We start from the raw sequence: 20524 nt of genomic DNA on the forward strand, positions 1-20524 counted from the left end.
CTGAATCATTCACTCCGATTCATGAAAACTGAATCATTTACTCCGATTCATAAACACTGAATCATTCACTCCGATTCATAAACACTGAATCATTCACTCCGATTCATAAACACTGAATCATTTACTCCGATTCATGAACACTGAATCATTCACTTCGATTCATAAACACTGAATCATTCACTCCGATTCATAAACACTGAATCATTCACTCCGATTCATAAACACTGAATCATTCACTCCGATTCATAAACACTGAATCATTCACTCCGATTCATGAACACTGAATCATTCACTCCGATTCATAAACACTGAATCATTCACTCCGATTCATGAAAACTGAATCATTCACTCCGATTCATAAACACTGAATCATTCACTCCGATTCATAAACACTGAATCATTCACTCCGATTCATAAACACTGAATCATTCACTCCGATTCATAAACACTGAATCATTCACTCCGATTCATAAACACTGAATCATTCACTCCGATTCATAAACACTGAATCATTCACTCCGATTCATGAACACTGAATCATTCACTCCGATTCATAAACACTGAATCATTCACTCCGATTCATGAAAACTGAATCATTCACTCCGATTCATAAACACTGAATCATTCACTCCGATTCATAAACACTGAAACACTGAATCATTCACTCCGATTCATGAACACTGAATCATTCACTCCGATTCATAAACACTGAATCATTCACTCCGATTCATAAACACTGAATCATTCACTCCGATTCATAAACACTGAATCATTTACTCCGATTCATAAACACTGAATCATTCACTCCGATTCATAAACACTGAATCATTCACTCCGATTCATAAACACTGAATCATTTACTCCGATTCATAAACACTGAATCATTCACTCCGATTCATAAACACTGAAACACTGAATCATTCACTCCGATTCATGAACACTGAATCATTCACTCCGATTCATAAACACTGAGTCATTCACTCGGTGATTCATGAACACTGAATCATTCACTCCGATTCATAAACACTGAATCATTCACTCGGTGATTCATGAACACTGAATCATTCACTCCGATTCATAAACACTGAATCATTCACTCCGATTCATGAATCATTTACTTCGGTTCATTTACTTTCATTTATTCACTCTTATTCGTTCACTTTGAATCATTTACCCTGATTCATTTATTTTGAATTGTTCACTCTGATTCGTTTACTTCATTTGAATCATTTGCCCTGATTCGTTCACTTTGAATCATTTGCCTTGATTCATTCACTTTGAATCATTTACTGTGATTCGTTCACTTTGAATCATTTACTGTGATTCGTTCACTTTGAATCATTTACTCAATTGTTTACTCATTTACTCATTTACTTATTATTTGAATGATTCGCCCTGATCCGCCCCATTATAAACCCTGATTCATTCACTGTGTGTGGAGCTTCACATCAGCACCATAAGTATTAACCCCCCTGCTGTTATTCCTGTGCTCGCTGTGTTAGAGGAAACTAGAACTGATGTCCATTTATTTCTGCTCATATTAAACCCCACTGACCATCTAAACAAAACCAGGTGATGAAATGATTCACACTTCCTGTGGGTGTGTCTGAAGAGCTTCAGTCCAGCACTGGGGTGGGGTGGTGTGTGGGTGTTGCATTGGGACTAGGGGTGTGCTATATCGTATCGTTCACGATAATACCGGTATAATTTTTAAAACGATACAAAAAAGCCCATATCGTAATAATAGCGATATTCCGCGTCGTTTACGTAACGGCGTACGTTCGTTACGTGGGTCGTTTGGGCACAGCGACGAGTTTGGCGGAAAGCGGCTGTGCGGTGGAGGAGCTCGTTCCAAAAACACCAAGTCCACCATAAATTAATCTTTGGCAACCCGAACCCCAACCACCGCGGAAGTATTTCTGCACGCAGGTTCACACAGGGACGCAATTCATCAGCGCACCTCCACCAGACAGTGCAGGAATACTCATAACATTACTCTTAACTAGTACTACTACTGTAGTAAAGTAGCTCTGCGCGTTCCAGTGTTGCCAGATTGGGTTCAATTGAGTCCTGAAACATGGTGATATTATTTTAGGGCCATATCGCCCACCCCTAATTGGAACCCCTGCTCACCCCTCGCCTGTTTGTTCTGTCCTGCTGCAGCTGATCGAGAGATTCAGAGTCACTACGAGGAAGAGGATACATCCAACAGAAAGAGGAAGGGGCGATCATCAGCACCGCCGCCCAGCAGCAAGAAGAAACGGCGGCACTAGAACCCACACACACACACACACACACACTGCCAAACGTGCTGGTCTAACCCCTCCCCCCTCCCTCTGTGCTCTCGGTGTAAATACAGCAGGTTTACAGAGAGGACATCACCTTCATTCCTGTTCCGGCTGCTCCCTCACCCCCCCTCACGCCGCGCCCCTCTGGCTTGTATATTTCATCAGGATGGTTTTTCCTCTTTTTTAGAACAGTGTTGGTGTTTGGTCTTGATTAGATGATTCCGTTTCTCTCCTCCGTCCCGTGTTTAAAGAACAGAGTTAATACAGGGTTACGTTTCGTTTTGGGGAGGTTTTGATTCCTTTTGTTATTATTTTTCTTTATCGGGGTGGGGATTAGGGGAGGAGTGACACGGACGAGACCTTTTCTGACGTTCTGTGAGCTGGTTTTTTTTGTTATAACGTTTTCTTCATTCACAGTTGGTAGTCTTGTAATATTGAATACGGAATTTTCCCTTTTTTGTAATAAAACTTTAATAAAACGTAAAAAATCTTCAGTATCCGGGGCGTCTTGTTTTATTCGTGTGTGTTCCTCGGCGTCGGCCGGGCGCCGTCTACACGTCTCTGCTAGGGTGGGATGACCGGACTATGTGGGCCGGGTAAGGACCCTGATTGGCAGATAGAGGAGCCTGTGGGTGGGAAAGGGTTCCACTAAGGAAGGGCTGCACCTCGACCAATCAGGGATCCACCAGCAGAGGGAGACAAACTGACTACCATAAATTAAGTTAAAAAGTTTGGATTTTATGAGGTAGATATACAGTGTATCACAAAAGTGAGTACACCCCTCACATTTCTGCAAATATTTCATTATATCTTTTCATGGGACACCACTATAGACATGAAACTTGGATATAACTTAGAGTAGTCAGTGTACAGCTTGTATAGCAGTGTAGATTTACTGTCTTCTGAAAATAACTCAACACACAGCCATTAATGTTTAAATAGCTGCAACATAAGTGAGTACACCCCACAGTGAACATGTCCAAATTGTGCCCAAATGTGTCGTCGTCCCTCCCTGGTGTCATGTGTCAAGGTCCCAGGTGTAAATGGGGAGCAGGGCTGTTAAATTTGGTGTTTTGGGTACAATTCTCTCATACTGGCCACTGGATATTCAACATGGCACCTCATGGCAAAGAACTCTCTGAGGATGTGAGAAATAGAATTGTTGCTCTCCACAAAGATGGCCTGGGCTATAAGAAGATTGCTAACACCCTGAAACTGAGCTACAGCATGGTGGCCAAGGTCATACAGCGGTTTTCCAGGACAGGTTCCACTCGGAACAGGCTTCGCCAGGGTCGACCGAAGAAGTTGAGTCCACGTGTTCGGCATCATATCCAGAGGTCGGCTTTAAAAAATAGACACATGAGTGCTGCCAGCATTGCTGCAGAGGTTGAAGACGTGGGAGGTCAGCCTGTCAGTGCTCAGACCATACGCCGCACACTGCATCGACTCGGTCTGCATGGTCGTCATCCCAGAAGGAAGCTGACGCACAAGAAAGCCCGCAAACAGTTTGCTGAAGACAAGCAGTCCAAGAACATGGATTACTGGAATGCCCTGTGGTCTGACGAGACCAAGATAAACTCGTTTGGCTCAGATGGTGTCCAGCATGTGTGGCGGCGCCCTGGTGAGAAGTACCGAGACAACTGTATCTTGCCTACAGTCAAGCATGGTGGTGGTAGCATCATGGTCTTGGGCTGCATGAGTGTTGCTGGCACTGGGGAGCTGCGGTTCATTGAGGGAAACATGAATTCCAACATGTACTGTGACATTCTGAAACAGAGCATGATCCCCTCCCTTCGAAAACTGGGCCTCATAGCAGTTTTCCAACAGGATAACGACCCCAAACACAACCTCCAAGATGACAACTGCCTTGCTGAGGAAGCTGAAGGTAAAGGTGATGGACTAAACCCAATTGAGCACCTGTGGCGCATCCTCAAGTGGAAGGTGGAGGAGTTCAAGGTGTCTAACATCCACCAGCTCCGTGATGTCATCATGGAGGAGTGGAAGAGGATTCCAGTAGCAACTGGTGCAGCTCTGGTGAATTCCATGCCCAGGAGGGTTAAGGCAGTGCTGGATAATAATGGTGGTCACACAAAATATTGACACTTTGGGCACAATTTGGACATGTTCACTGTGGGGTGTACTGACTTATGTTGCAGCTATTTAGACATTAATGGCTGTGTGTTGAGTTATTTTCAGAAGACAGTAAATCTACACTGCTATACAAGCTGTACACTGACTACTCTAAGTTATATCCAAGTTTCATGTCTATAGTGTTGTCCCATGAAAAGATATAATGAAATATTTGCAGAAATGTGAGGGGTGTACTTACTTTTGTGATACACTGTATATAATGTGTATAAGTTTCTAAACCGTATCCAATTCCAAGGAGAGCCACACGGGTCCTAGCGTGGCCACTTCTCATCACCCGCCGGCGTTAGGTTCCCACACACACAGTCGTGTTGTGGACGGGAGCCACGCTGAGCTCCATGTGACGTGAAGAGACCCTGTCCGACCTTCCCTCCATCAAACGTGCCCAGTCGTGTCTGTGTGGGGACCCGGTCAGGTCGGCAGCTCCTCTGAGATTTGAGTTTACATTTCAGCGGACGCTTTAATTCTAAGCGACTGTGAGAGTATACTGTCCCATCTATTGAGGGTTAAGGGCCCAACAGTGGCAACCTGGCCGCGGTGGGGCTTAAACCTGCGACCTTTTGATTACTAGTCCTGTACCTTTGTCCGCTCCACAGTGTTCAGTGACGACGGTTTTCTGAAGCACTCCCAGACCATCATCAGCATGTCGATCACTGGCTCTTATTCAGCCCCCAGTTCTGGTTCAGACTGAAGTGCTTCCAGAAACACGTTTGCATGTGAAGCGTTTTAGCTCAGTAACCACAGACCAGCGAGAGGGAAACGACTGAGCGCTGAGAGCTAAACCGCTAAGCTTAGCAAAGAACCCACCACACACCAGCGCTCGGGTACCTGCCCTGCTCAGGAAGAACCAAACATGCACCTCACACCACACTCAGATCATCAGCTAAACCTTCCCAGAGGAGCGGAGGCTGTTAGTGCTGTAGGGGTTCCATAATGATAGTGATGAATTTGGAATAGAACTAATGAAAACGATCTGCTGCCCCTGATGAGATCTGAGAGAATCTTAGTAAAGAAACTAAAGCTTTTAAATTTTAATTATCCCCCCGCCCACCCCCCTCCCACCCACTGCCACACCCACTGTCACTACTCTCATATAAAGCAGATGAGCTCAGCACTGATGAAGCTTCTAGAGAATCTAGTTTAGTTCTAGACCAAGTTCTCTAAACCGTGAGTTCATTTCTTCTTTTATTTATTTATTCATGTAATTATCCATCAATGCTTTAACTACATTTCCTACAATTATTTCTATAAACTTTATACACCCACCATTCAGTGTAAATAATAATAAATATAATAATAATTAATGTAATAATCACAAATATAATAATCACAATAAATAAAAAAATCATAATGAGTAATAATAATAAATATAATGATAATATAATAATTATAATAAATGCAATAATAATGATAATTGATATAATAATAATAATTATAATTAATATAATAATATTTCTAATAGGTTGATTAATTATAACCAAGATAAAGAAATTTAGATAATTTTTCTTTTCAGATTTTCTTTGATGTGCTTCTTAAATCTCGAGCATAAAAGAAAAAACTAATAAACATTATTTACATGTTTTTAAATTTTGAATTTAATGAATTTATTTACAACAAAACTTCGTTTACTAAAGAAAGTCCCGTTTTAATTAAATCATTTATATCAAATAAACATAATTTATGGAAAATCTCATAAATATTAGAACAGGTTCTGATGATCCACTTCTATTATTAATCTTACAAATTAAAGGTAAAATTTAAGTGCTGGTTTATTTTATTTTTGATATATATTTTTGTCTGAATGTGCTGTTTTTATTTAAAATTACAAATAGCTAAAAAATCTATAATTAAATAAAATTATAAATTTATTGTTTAATTCTAATGCAGTTTATTTTATACTCAGTATTGAATACTTAATTAATTAATTATTAAAAGAGAAAATGTATTAAAAAACTTTTTTAGCCTTTAAACGCCACCGACGCACCACAAACCCAACCACGTCCACATATTTATTATTCTCCATTCAGTTAAAAATACTGTAACAATAATAATGATAAATGTAATAATAATATATTAATAACAATAGTAATAACAATAATAATAATATTAACAATAATAATAATTAAGAAACAATAATAATAATTAACAACAATAATAATAAAATAATAATAACAGTAATAATAATGATAATAATAACAAAACAATAATAACAATAATAATGATAGAATTAATTCATTATTAAAAGAGAAAATGTATTTAAAAATACTTTTTTAGCCTCTAAACGCCACCGACGCACCACACACCCAACCAGGTCTACATATTTATTATTCTTCATTCAGTAAAAAATAAATAATAATAATATTAACAATAATAATGATAAATGTAATAATAATAACAACAATAATAATAATAATTAACAACAATAATAATAATAGTATTAATAATAATAATAAAATAAAATAATAACAGTAATAATAATGATAACAATAATAATAAAAACAATAACAATAATAATAAAAATAATATTAATAACAATAATAATAATATTAATCATTCTCATGGTCCTTTGTGCTTCTGATGCAGGTTCTCGTGTTCTGGTGGCTTCATCACTGGTTCCAGCTCAGTGGTTTTGCTCTCTCGCTGCTGCTGCTGGTGAGGAGATAAAAGCTTTAAATAAAACCATCATGTTTCCACTCACACTGATGTTCAGTTACAGCTGAGATACCATCAGAAACAGCATTTAGATTTAAATACACGGTGGAGGTAAAAAGTTTACACACCCCTGTTACACCGGCGTGTACTAAAGTAGACCAGGAGTAACCAACGTTTAACCTTTAATATTTCATCTGAACAGTTCAATTCAAATCAAACTTAAAACTTTAAAGGAGAGAAATGATGTGGCTGCATAAATATTCACACCCTTAAACTGTCACTCTGTGGAGATTTTGGTTTGATGACCGTGTTCAGTATTTTTGGGTCGGATTCTGTCAGCACGGCACCAGAACAGAAGCTGCTGATCTGCTGATCGTGTTTATATGAAATAAATCATAAAGACGAGCTGATATGAAGCTCAGTGATGTGATTCAGTTATTGGCTAACAGGATTCATTACAATTCTCATCTCTAATGAATATTGATGTGATTTATTCTTACAGAAACAGAAGAAGAAAGTCATGCTCTGTAGATTCTTATTTCCAGACATCAGACATTCCATCTTCCTCATAACCAGTACGGCTGTGGGTGTACCAGCTCTGTGTTGGGCTCTCAGAGTTCTTTACTTCCATTGTAAGAATGGAGGACGACTCTCCGTCTTCATCATCTTCCTCCTCCTCACTGACCTGCTGGAGATGATCCTCAACCCTATTGTGGTATCATACCTGCTTACAGATGGCCGCAGATGTTCTGAGCTAGATATCATGTTTTGGCATGCAGTTAGGTTCTGTGGGAATCACCTTCATCAGCTGGTGGCGCTAGAGAGCATCGTTAGTAGCAGATACCCCTCAGTTACTCATCTCTTCTCTACATCCTGCTCCAGTATCGTCTGTATTGTCATGATACCGGTATTAAGTGCCGTCATGTTCGTTCCTTTCATCGATTTGTATATAAATGTGTGTTTATCTCTGGTTCCTGTGGCTCTTTGTGCTCTCACGTGTTTACTGACCTGCAAAGCTCCTCCAGAACCGACCCTGACTGCACCCAGGAAGCCTGGCATGATGGTGCTCAGTGTTTCCATGTTTACTCTGATTGCTCTTTATGTTCCATTTCTGGTGCATGTTATTACTGAGCACGCTTTATCATTTGAGTATTTAGTGAGTGTGAGGTTGATTTCAGAACCTGTGCTGTGTATCCTCACCTGTTCAGTCCAAACACCAGCAGATCAGAGTGCTGCACCATAAATAACTAGGTGTGTTTAAAGTCGCTTCTGTTGTGTTATTGGAGCTTCTAATAAAATGTTCAGAGTTAAACATGTTCACTGTCATCAATATTCTATATACTGTATATTATATCAGCCATAACATTAAAACCACCTCCTGGTTTCTACACTCACTGTCCATGTTATCAGCTCCACTAGTTCTACAATTACTGACTGTAGTGGTGTGTTAGTGTGTGTTGTGCTGCTGGAGGTTTTAAACTCTATTAGACACTCCTACCTAGTCGGTCCACCTTGTAGATGTAAAGTCAGAGACGATCGCTCATCTATTGCTGCTGTTTGAGTCGCTCATCTTCTAGACCTTCGTCAGTGGTCACAGGACGCTGCCCACGGGGCGCTGTTGGCTGGATATTTTTGGTTGGTGGACGATTCTCAGTCCAGCAGTGACAGTGAGGTGTTTAAAAACTCCAGCAGCGCTGCTGTGTCTGATCCACTCATACCAGCACAACACACACTAACACACCACCACCATGTCAGTGTCACTGCAGTGCTGAGAATCATCCAGCACCTAAATAATACCTGCTCTGTGGGGGTCCTGTGGTGGTCCTGTGGGGGTCCTGACCATTGAAGAACAGCATGAAAGGCAAGTTTATTTGTGTAGCACCTTTCATACACAGTGGCAATTTATAGTGCTTTACATAAGGAAAAAAAATAATTAAAAGCATTAAAACATTCCTGAGATTTAGAACCTCTTGCAAACATTTAGTTACAATTTAGGGAATATGAAATTCAAACAAGAGAGATAAAAAAATTAAGAACATGAAAAACTAAAGGAAAATATAGTAAAATATACCCTACAGTTTAGAGAATATAAAATTAAAACCAGAGAGATACACGTTATTATAAGTGATTAATTATACATATTAACGGGGAGATTACAGTACTAAATACTAAGACTATCCCACAGACTGAGAGCAGACAAAGTAACTTATACTACTGTAAGAATTACAGCATGGACCGAGTGATAACTAGTTTACCCCACTGCAGTCAATGGCATTATTATCATAATCAAACGTATATACAGTGGGGTCAAAAAGTATTTAGTCAGCCACTGATTGTGCAGGTTCTCCTACTTAGAAAGATGAGAGAGGTCTGTAATTTTCATCATAGCTACACTTCAACTATGAGAGACAAAATGAGAAAAAAAAATCCAGGAAATCACATTGTAGGATTTTTAAAGAATTTATTTGTAAATTATGGTGGAAAATAAGTATTTGGTCAATAACAAACAAGCAAGATTTCTGGCTCTCACAGACCTGTAACTTCTTCATTAAGAAGCTCTTCTGTCCTCCACTCGTTACCTGTATTAGTGGCACCTGTTTGACCTCGTTATCTGTATAAAAGACACCTGTCCACAGCCTCAAACAGTCAGACTCCAAACTCAACCATGGCCAAGACCAAAGAGCTGTCGAAGGACACCAGGAAGAAAATTGTAGACCTGCACCAGGCTGGGAAGAGTGAATCTACAATAGGCAAGCAGGTTGGTGTGAATAAATCAACTGTGGGAGCAATTGTAAGAAAATGGAAGACATTCAAGACCATTGATAATCTCCCTTGGGGTCAAAATGATCATGAGAACGGTGAGCAAAAATCCCAGAACTACACGGAGGGACCTGATGAATGACCTGCAGAGAGCTGGGACCAAAGTAACAAAGGCTACCATCAGTAACACACTACGCCGAGAGGGACTCAAATCCTGCAGTGCCAGGCGTGTCCCCCTGCTTAAGCCAGTACATGTCCAGGCCCGTCTGAAGTTTGCCAGAGAGCATATGGATGATCCAGAAGAGGATTGGGAGAATATCATGTGGTCAGATGAAACCAAAATGGAACTTTTTGGTAAAAACTCAACTCGTCGTGTTTGGAGGAAGAAGAAGAACCCAAGAACACCATACCTACTGTGAAGCATGGGGGTGGAAACATCATGCTTTGGGGCTGTTTTTCTGCAAAGGGGACAGGACGACTGATCCGTGTTAAGGGAAGAATGAACGGGGCCATGTATCGTGAGATTTTAAGCCAAAACCTCCTTCCATCAGTGAGAGCATTGAAGATGGAACGTGGCTGGATCTTCCAGCATGACAATGATCCCAAACACACCGCTCGGGCAACGAAGGAGTGGCTCCGTAAAAAGCATTTCAAGGTCCTGGAGTGGCCTAGCCAGTCTCCAGACCTCAACCCCATAGAAAATTTGTGGAGGGAGTTGAAAGGCCGTGTTGCCCAGCGACAGCCCCAAAACATCACTGCTCTAGAGGAGATCTGCATGGAGGAATGGGCCAAAATAGCAGCTACAGTGTGTGCAAACCTGGTGAAGACTTACAGGAAACGTTTCACCTCTGTCATTGCCAACAAAGGTTATGTTACAAAGTATTGAGTTGAACTTTTGTTATTGACCAAATACTTATTTTCCACCATAATTTACAAATAAATTCTTTAAAAATCCTACAATGTGATTTCCTGGATTTTTTTTTCTCATTTTGTCTCTCATAGTTGAAGTGTAGCTATGATGAAAATTACAGACCTCTCTCATCTTTCTAAGTAGGAGAACCTGCACAATCAGTGGCTGACTAAATACTTTTTGGCCCCACTGTTCCAGGGTGTCTCTTCCTGAAGTTGGGGACCACCACAGCAGAAACAGCTCTCACAGGTTCTAACCAACTTGAAAGGGATTATTATAATGAGTAAGCAACAGCCATCACAGACAAAGGGAATCGGCCTAGACCGGGTTTAAAGACAATTAGACCAATTAGGATTGAGGTGACAGTTCCATCTTGTCTGCACTGCTTTTGGGGTAATACACATCTGTTACAGGAAACCCATAAAAGGGCAAAACAGGAAGTCCATATATGGTTTTTCTTAAATGTATATATGTTGTGGGTTTTAACCCCGAATTGTTCAGTCTAGCTCCGCTGTTCCCGAGATACACTTCGTGTTCCTTGCTACTGCATCCTGTAATAAAGATTGACCATTTTCATCAAGTTTGGAGCGACGTCCTTCTGTTCCATTTTTCTTTACACTACCGACAATTAACAATTACACACAGTGACGCTCATATAGCGATTTCGTCCATGGTGATATCTCTGTCTTACATAGACAGGCGTCCCAGACGTCTTTACTGTTTATCCTTAAACTACGGGTCAGGTGGAACACACAGCGTCACCTTTTCTAGTAGTATGGGCCAGACGGTATCACACAGCCTCGTCTGATACTATAAGAAAAACTAAAAGAAATATGGTAAAATGAGGGTAATTGCAAAAATTTCTAGCTCAATCATAGGCACAAGAAAAAAGTTTTTAACCTGGATTTAAAGATTTCTACATTTGCGGAACATCTAATATCTCCTGCAGTCTGTTCCAGTTATGTGCAGCCCAACAGCTAAATGCTGCTTCACCATGTTTAGTTTGGACTCTGAGCTCAACTAGCTGACCTGAGTCCATGGATCGAAGAGATCTACTGGGTTTATATTCTCTAAACATTTCTGAGATGTATTCTGGGCCGAACCCATTCAGTGATTTATAGACCAGTAGCAGCACTTTAAATTCTATTCTGTAACTAACCGGAAGCCAGTGTAGAGATTTTAGAACTGGAGTGATGTGCTCAGTTCTCTTCGTCTCAGCGTTCTGAATGAGCTGTAACTGTTTAATGGTCTTTTTGGGAAGTCCAGTTAAGAGACCTTTACAATGGTCCACCCTACTGGAGATGGGGGTAACAAAGCATGTAGAGAAACAGATGGACTACAGTCAGTAATTGTAGAACTACAAAGTGCTTCTATATGGTAAGTGGAGCTGATAAAATGGACAGTGAGTGTAGAAACAAGGAGGTGGTTTTAATGTTATGGCTGATCAGTGTATTTACACAGATGAACTTTGGTTTGTTCTTTATTTTCTAAATCACAGTAAAATATCACTAAAATCGAATAATGAATGAAGCTCAAACTCATAAAGTACTTACATTTATTTTAATAATAACAAATAATTCAACCAATAGAATGAAAACGAAGAATCAGAATCTTTCCATCATTATGAAGCTACATGTGATGGAACAGTCGGTCTCTGGGAGGCATTCAGGGTTTAGCTCAGGATTCAGGTCTATGTTTAGATACCAGCACACTCAGCAGGGGGTCTGATATCACCCTGAAACTTACCACAGCTACTGAGATGTCCCAAATATCATCATAACCATAATAAAACTTATAACCGAACACAATAGAGGGTGTAACACAGAAAATGAAGGATGTAAACGTGGAGACCATCAACACTGCTGAGCTGATGTTCAGGTGATCAGGTGCTGAAGAAACTTTACATTTGATGATCCACGTTGCAGCTAAAATACAACACGGCAGCAAACACAAGATCAGACTGAGCAAATGCTGGACTACAAACTGAACCCCAAAGCAAATGACCCAGAGCAATACACCCATAACACTGGAGCAGCATTTAGAGAAAAGCTGTGCAGAGCCGAGCCGGTTCTTCAGGAAGAGCACGGCCTCTAGCGCCACCAACTGATGAAGGTAATGACCAGCCATTCTAAATGCAACCAATAAATTCTTACCAAAACATTTCATATCTCTCACAGTCCAACATCTGGTACTTTCCAAATGTTTTCCAGCGTTAGGAAACTGCTGAGAATTGTTGACCACGGAGAACGAACAGAGTGCAACAATACTCAGGATGATCTCCACCACGTCGTTGATGAGGAGAAGAACCACGAACACTGAGATCCGGCCTCCGTTCTTCTGCTGAGTGTAGAGATCCCGAAGAGCCCAAATCAGAGCTGGTAGATTCACACACACACCAGCAACCAGGAGGATGAAGAGGATGAGATTGTGGTAATAATGATAAAGATAAGTGGAAGAGTTATAGTGATAATAGCGGTAAGGATAACTGTAATACTCTTTCTCAGTGGGGTTGTTGTAGTCCATGATCACTTCGAATGGTTCCACTGTGACAGCAAGGTGCAAATAAAACACAAAACACAGAGAAACAGACTCAGTGTTAGTGAGGTACCTACAACATCATTATTTAAGCTCAAATCTTCAAATAGAAGTCTGGGACTGACAGCTAAATGTAGTAACATGACTTATCTTACCATGACCACACCCGTAATGGAAGAAAACATCCATCCTCAACGTGTTTATGTACTTGTGTTGAGAATGTCACTAGCCTAAACAGCTATTATTATTATTATTATTATTATTATTATTATTGTTGTTAATGTTTATTATTATTATTATTATTAATGTTCATTATAATAATAATAATAATTATTATTATTATTATTATTAATGTTTATTATTATTATTATTATTATATGGTTATTATTATTGTTGTTATTATTATTATTATATTATTATTATTATATTATTATTATTATTATTATTATTATTATTATTATATTATTATTATTATTATTATTATTATTATTATTATTATATTATTATTATTATTATTATTATTATTATTATTATTATTATCCCCCTGACCATTTAAGGGCACCACAGATGGTTGGGACTTTTAAAAAGAGACTCAAAACTTTTTTTTAGCAGAACTTGCGAATAATCTTTAATTAATGTAGTGATTGCGGCTATTTTGTAATTATAAATTTTTTTTTTTTTATTGCTTATTTTTTGTAGTGATGTCTTTTATCTTTAATTCTAAGCGACTGTGAGAGTATACTGTCCCATCTATTGAGGGTTAAGGGCCCAACAGTGGCAACCTGGCCGCGGTGGGGCTTAAACCTGCGACCTTTTGATTACTAGTCCTGTACCTTTGTCCGCTCCACGGTGTTCAGTGACGACGGTTTTCTGAAGCACTCCCAGACCATCATCAGCATGTCGATCACTGGCTCTTATTCAGCCCCCAGTTCTGGTTCAGACTGAAGTGCTTCCAGAAACACGTTTGCATGTGAAGCGTTTTAGCTCAGTAACCACAGACCAGCGAGAGGGAAACGACTGAGCGCTGAGAGCTAAACCGCTAAGCTTAGCAACGTGTAAGATAAGCACCCACCGCACCCACACCAGCGCTCGGGTACCTGCCCTGCATCAGGAAGAACCAAACATGCACCTCACACCACACTCAGATCATCAGCTAAACCTTCCCAGAGGAGCGGAGGCTGTTAGTGCTGTAGGGGTTCCATAATGATAGTGATGAATTTGGAATAGAACTAATGAAAACGATCTGCTGCCCCTGATGAGATCTGAGAGAATCTTAGTAAAGAAACTAAAGCTTTTAAATCATTATTTCACCCCCCCCTCCCCACTGCCACACCCACTGTCACTACTCTCATATAAAGCAGATGAGCTCAGCACTGATGAAGCTTCTAGAGAATCTAGTTTAGTTCTAGACCAGGTTCACCAAGTTCTCTAAACCGTGAGTTCATTTCTTCATTATTTATTTATTCATGTAATTATCCATCAATGCTTTAACTACATTTCCTACAATTATTTCTATAAACTTTATACACCCACCATTCAGTGTAAATAATAATAAATATAATAGTAATTAAATAATAATAATAATAGTTATAATGATAATATACAGGGCAGTAATAGATCAGTGGTTAAGGTACTGGACTAGTAAACAGAAGGTTGCCGGTTCAAGCCCCGCCACCACCAATTGTGTAAGTCGCTTTGGAGAAAAGCGTCTGCTAAATGCTGAAAATGTAAATACTAAATATTATAATAATACTAATAAATATAATGATGATGATAATGATAATAATAATAGTGATAATAATAAATATAATAATATAATAATAATATTAATAATGATAATTAATCTAATAATAAATATAATAATAACGATAATATTAATAATGATAATATAATAATAATACATTTAATAATGATGATAATAAATATAATGATAATAATAAAAATAAATATAATAATGATAATAAATATAATAATAACATTTCTGATATCAGGTTAATTAATTATAACCAAGATAAAAAAATGATGAGATTTAGATTTGTTAGATTGTGATTTTTCTTTTCAGAAAAACTAATAAATATTATTTACATGTTTTTATATTTAGAATTCAATGAATTTATTTACAATTAAACTTTATTTACTAAAGAAAGTCCCGTTTTAATCAAATCATTTATATCAAATCAACTTTTTACGAAGTAAATCTGAGTGTTTATTATTATTTATGGAAAATCTGATAAATATTAGAACAGGTTCTGATGATCCACTTCTATTTTTAATCTTACAAATTAAAGGTAAAATTTAAGTGCTGGTTTATTTTATTTTTGATATATATATTTGTCTGAATGTGCTGTTTTTATTTACAATTACAAATAGCTAAAAAATCTATAATTTAATATAATTTAAAATGTATTGTTTAATTCAAATACAGTTTTTCACTCCGTATTGAATACTTAATTAATTCATTATTAAAAGAGAAAATGTATTAAAAAACTTTTTTAGCCTCTAAACGGCACCGACGCACCACAAACCCAACCACGTCCACACAATATATAATAATAATAAAAATGATAAATATAAAAATATTAAATATAATAATAATAATATTAACAACAATACTAATAATATTAAACACAATATATTAATAATAATTAACAACAATAATAATAATAATAACAATAATAATAATAATAACAATAATATTAAACACAATATATTAATAATAATAATTAACAACAATAATAATAACAATAATAATAATATTAATCATTCTCATGGTTCTTTGTGCTTCTGATGCAGGTTCTCGTGTTCTGGTGGCTTCATCACTGGTTCCAGCTCAGTCGTTTTGCTCTCTCGCTGCTGCTGCTGGTGAGGAGATAAAATCTTTAAATAAAACCATCATGTTTCCACTCACACTGATGTTCAGTTACAGCTGAGATACCATCAGAAACAGCATTTAGATTTAAATACACGGTGGAGGTAAAAAGTTTACACACCCCTGTTACACCGGCATGTACTAAAGTAGACCAGGAGTAACCAACGTTTAACCTTTAATATTTCATCTGAACAGTTCAATTAAAATCAAACTTAAAACTTTAAAGGAGAGACATGATGTGGCTGCATAAATATTCACACCCTTAAACTGTCCCTCTGTGGATATTTTGGTTTGATGACAGTGTTCAGTATTTTTGGGTCGGATTCTGTCAGCACGGCACCAGAACAGAAGCTGCTGATCTGCTGATCGTGTTTATATGAAATAAATCATAAAGACGAGCTGATATGAAGCTCAGTGATGTGATTCAGTTATTGGCTAACAGGATTCATTACAATTCTCATCTCTAATGAATATTGATGTGATTTATTCTTACAGAAACAGAAGAAGAAAGTCATGCTCTGTAGATTCTTATTTCCAGACATCAGACATTCCATCTTCCTCATAACCAGTACGGCTGTGGGTGTACCAGCTCTGTGTTGGGCTCTCAGAGTTCTTTACTTCCATTGTAAGAATGGAGGACGACTCTCCGTCTTCATCATCTTCCTCCTCCTCACTGACCTGCTGGAGATGATCCTCAACCCTATTGTGGTATCATACCTGCTTACAGATGGCCGCAGATGTTCTGAGCTAGATATCATGTTTTGGCATGCAGTTAGGTTCTGTGGGAATCACCTTCATCAGCTGGTGGCGCTAGAGAGCATCGTTAGTAGCAGATACCCCTCAGTTACTCATCTCTTCTCTACATCCTGCTCCAGTATCGTCTGTATTGTCATGATACCGGTATTAAGTGCCGTCATGTTCGTTCCTTTCATCGATTTGTATATAAATGTGTGTTTATCTCTGGTTCCTGTGGCTCTTTGTGCTCTCACGTGTTTACTGACCTGCAAAGCTCCTCCAGAACCGACCCTGACTGCACCCAGGAAGCCTGGCATGATGGTGCTCAGTGTTTCCATGTTTACTCTGATTGCTCTTTATGTTCCATTTCTGGTGCATGTTATTACTGAGCACGCTTTATCATTTGAGTATTTAGTGAGTGTGAGGTTGATTTCAGAACCTGTGCTGTGTATCCTCACCTGTTCAGTCCAAACACCAGCAGATCAGAGTGCTGCACCATAAATAACTAGGTGTGTTTAAAGTCGCTTCTGTTGTGTTATTGGAGCTTCTAATAAAATGTTCAGAGTTAAACATGTTCACTGTCATCAATATTCTATATACTGTATATTATATCAGCCATAACATTAAAACCACCTCCTGGTTTCTACACTCACTGTCCATGTTATCAGCTCCACTAGTTCTACAATTACTGACTGTAGTGGTGTGTTAGTGTGTGTTGTGCTGCTGGAGGTTTTAAACTCTATTAGACACTCCTACCTAGTCGGTCCACCTTGTAGATGTAAAGTCAGAGACGATCGCTCATCTATTGCTGCTGTTTGAGTCGCTCATCTTCTAGACCTTCGTCAGTGGTCACAGGACGCTGCCCACGGGGCGCTGTTGGCTGGATATTTTTGGTTGGTGGACGATTCTCAGTCCAGCAGTGACAGTGAGGTGTTTAAAAACTCCAGCAGCGCTGCTGTGTCTGATCCACTCATACCAGCACAACACACACTAACACACCACCACCATGTCAGTGTCACTGCAGTGCTGAGAATCATCCAGCACCTAAATAATACCTGCTCTGTGGGGGTCCTGTGGTGGTCCTGTGGGGGTCCTGACCATTGAAGAACAGCATGAAAGGCAAGTTTATTTGTGTAGCACCTTTCATACACAGTGGCAATTTATAGTGCTTTACATAAGGAAAAAAAATAATTAAAAGCATTAAAACATTCCTGAGATTTAGAACCTCTTGCAAACATTTAGTTACAATTTAGGGAATATGAAATTCAAACAAGAGAGATAAAAAAATTAAGAACATGAAAAACTAAAGGAAAATATAGTAAAATATACCCTACAGTTTAGAGAATATAAAATTAAAACCAGAGAGATACACGTTATTATAAGTGATTAATTATACATATTAACGGGGAGATTACAGTACTAAATACTAAGACTATCCCACAGACTGAGAGCAGACAAAGTAACTTATACTACTGTAAGAATTACAGCATGGACCGAGTGATAACTAGTTTACCCCACTGCAGTCAATGGCATTATTATCATAATCAAACGTATATACAGTGGGGTCAAAAAGTATTTAGTCAGCCACTGATTGTGCAGGTTCTCCTACTTAGAAAGATGAGAGAGGTCTGTAATTTTCATCATAGCTACACTTCAACTATGAGAGACAAAATGAGAAAAAAAAATCCAGGAAATCACATTGTAGGATTTTTAAAGAATTTATTTGTAAATTATGGTGGAAAATAAGTATTTGGTCAATAACAAACAAGCAAGATTTCTGGCTCTCACAGACCTGTAACTTCTTCATTAAGAAGCTCTTCTGTCCTCCACTCGTTACCTGTATTAGTGGCACCTGTTTGACCTCGTTATCTGTATAAAAGACACCTGTCCACAGCCTCAAACAGTCAGACTCCAAACTCAACCATGGCCAAGACCAAAGAGCTGTCGAAGGACACCAGGAAGAAAATTGTAGACCTGCACCAGGCTGGGAAGAGTGAATCTACAATAGGCAAGCAGGTTGGTGTGAATAAATCAACTGTGGGAGCAATTGTAAGAAAATGGAAGACATTCAAGACCATTGATAATCTCCCTTGGGGTCAAAATGATCATGAGAACGGTGAGCAAAAATCCCAGAACTACACGGAGGGACCTGATGAATGACCTGCAGAGAGCTGGGACCAAAGTAACAAAGGCTACCATCAGTAACACACTACGCCGAGAGGGACTCAAATCCTGCAGTGCCAGGCGTGTCCCCCTGCTTAAGCCAGTACATGTCCAGGCCCGTCTGAAGTTTGCCAGAGAGCATATGGATGATCCAGAAGAGGATTGGGAGAATATCATGTGGTCAGATGAAACCAAAATGGAACTTTTTGGTAAAAACTCAACTCGTCGTGTTTGGAGGAAGAAGAAGAACCCAAGAACACCATACCTACTGTGAAGCATGGGGGTGGAAACATCATGCTTTGGGGCTGTTTTTCTGCAAAGGGGACAGGACGACTGATCCGTGTTAAGGGAAGAATGAACGGGGCCATGTATCGTGAGATTTTAAGCCAAAACCTCCTTCCATCAGTGAGAGCATTGAAGATGGAACGTGGCTGGATCTTCCAGCATGACAATGATCCCAAACACACCGCTCGGGCAACGAAGGAGTGGCTCCGTAAAAAGCATTTCAAGGTCCTGGAGTGGCCTAGCCAGTCTCCAGACCTCAACCCCATAGAAAATTTGTGGAGGGAGTTGAAAGGCCGTGTTGCCCAGCGACAGCCCCAAAACATCACTGCTCTAGAGGAGATCTGCATGGAGGAATGGGCCAAAATAGCAGCTACAGTGTGTGCAAACCTGGTGAAGACTTACAGGAAACGTTTCACCTCTGTCATTGCCAACAAAGGTTATGTTACAAAGTATTGAGTTGAACTTTTGTTATTGACCAAATACTTATTTTCCACCATAATTTACAAATAAATTCTTTAAAAATCCTACAATGTGATTTCCTGGATTTTTTTTTCTCATTTTGTCTCTCATAGTTGAAGTGTAGCTATGATGAAAATTACAGACCTCTCTCATCTTTCTAAGTAGGAGAACCTGCACAATCAGTGGCTGACTAAATACTTTTTGGCCCCACTGTTCCAGGGTGTCTCTTCCTGAAGTTGGGGACCACCACAGCAGAAACAGCTCTCACAGGTTCTAACCAACTTGAAAGGGATTATTATAATGAGTAAGCAACAGCCATCACAGACAAAGGGAATCGGCCTAGACCGGGTTTAAAGACAATTAGACCAATTAGGATTGAGGTGACAGTTCCATCTTGTCTGCACTGCTTTTGGGGTAATACACATCTGTTACAGGAAACCCATAAAAGGGCAAAACAGGAAGTCCATATATGGTTTTTCTTAAATGTATATATGTTGTGGGTTTTAACCCCGAATTGTTCAGTCTAGCTCCGCTGTTCCCGAGATACACTTCGTGTTCCTTGCTACTGCATCCTGTAATAAAGATTGACCATTTTCATCAAGTTTGGAGCGACGTCCTTCTGTTCCATTTTTCTTTACACTACCGACAATTAACAATTACACACAATGACGCTCATATAGCGATTTCGTCCATGGTGATATCTCTGTCTTACATAGACAG

At 39.0% G+C, this 20524-nt stretch overlaps 1 protein-coding gene across 1 annotated transcript in view; it reads left to right on the top strand.

Moving 5' to 3' along the window:
• Positions 1-2778, top strand: part of supt16h (SPT16 homolog, facilitates chromatin remodeling subunit) — a 35303-nt gene extending 32525 nt beyond the window's left edge. The window contains exon 24 of the mRNA XM_063008315.1: positions 2164-2778. Within this exon, the coding sequence (XP_062864385.1) occupies positions 2164-2273 (110 nt within the window). The 3' untranslated portion in view covers positions 2274-2778. The remainder of the gene's footprint in view (positions 1-2163) is intronic.
• The last annotated feature ends 17746 nt before the right edge of the window (positions 2779-20524 follow it).

Source organism: Trichomycterus rosablanca, chromosome 14, assembly GCF_030014385.1.
Source record: "Trichomycterus rosablanca isolate fTriRos1 chromosome 14, fTriRos1.hap1, whole genome shotgun sequence".
Lineage (NCBI taxonomy): Eukaryota > Metazoa > Chordata > Actinopteri > Siluriformes > Trichomycteridae > Trichomycterus > Trichomycterus rosablanca.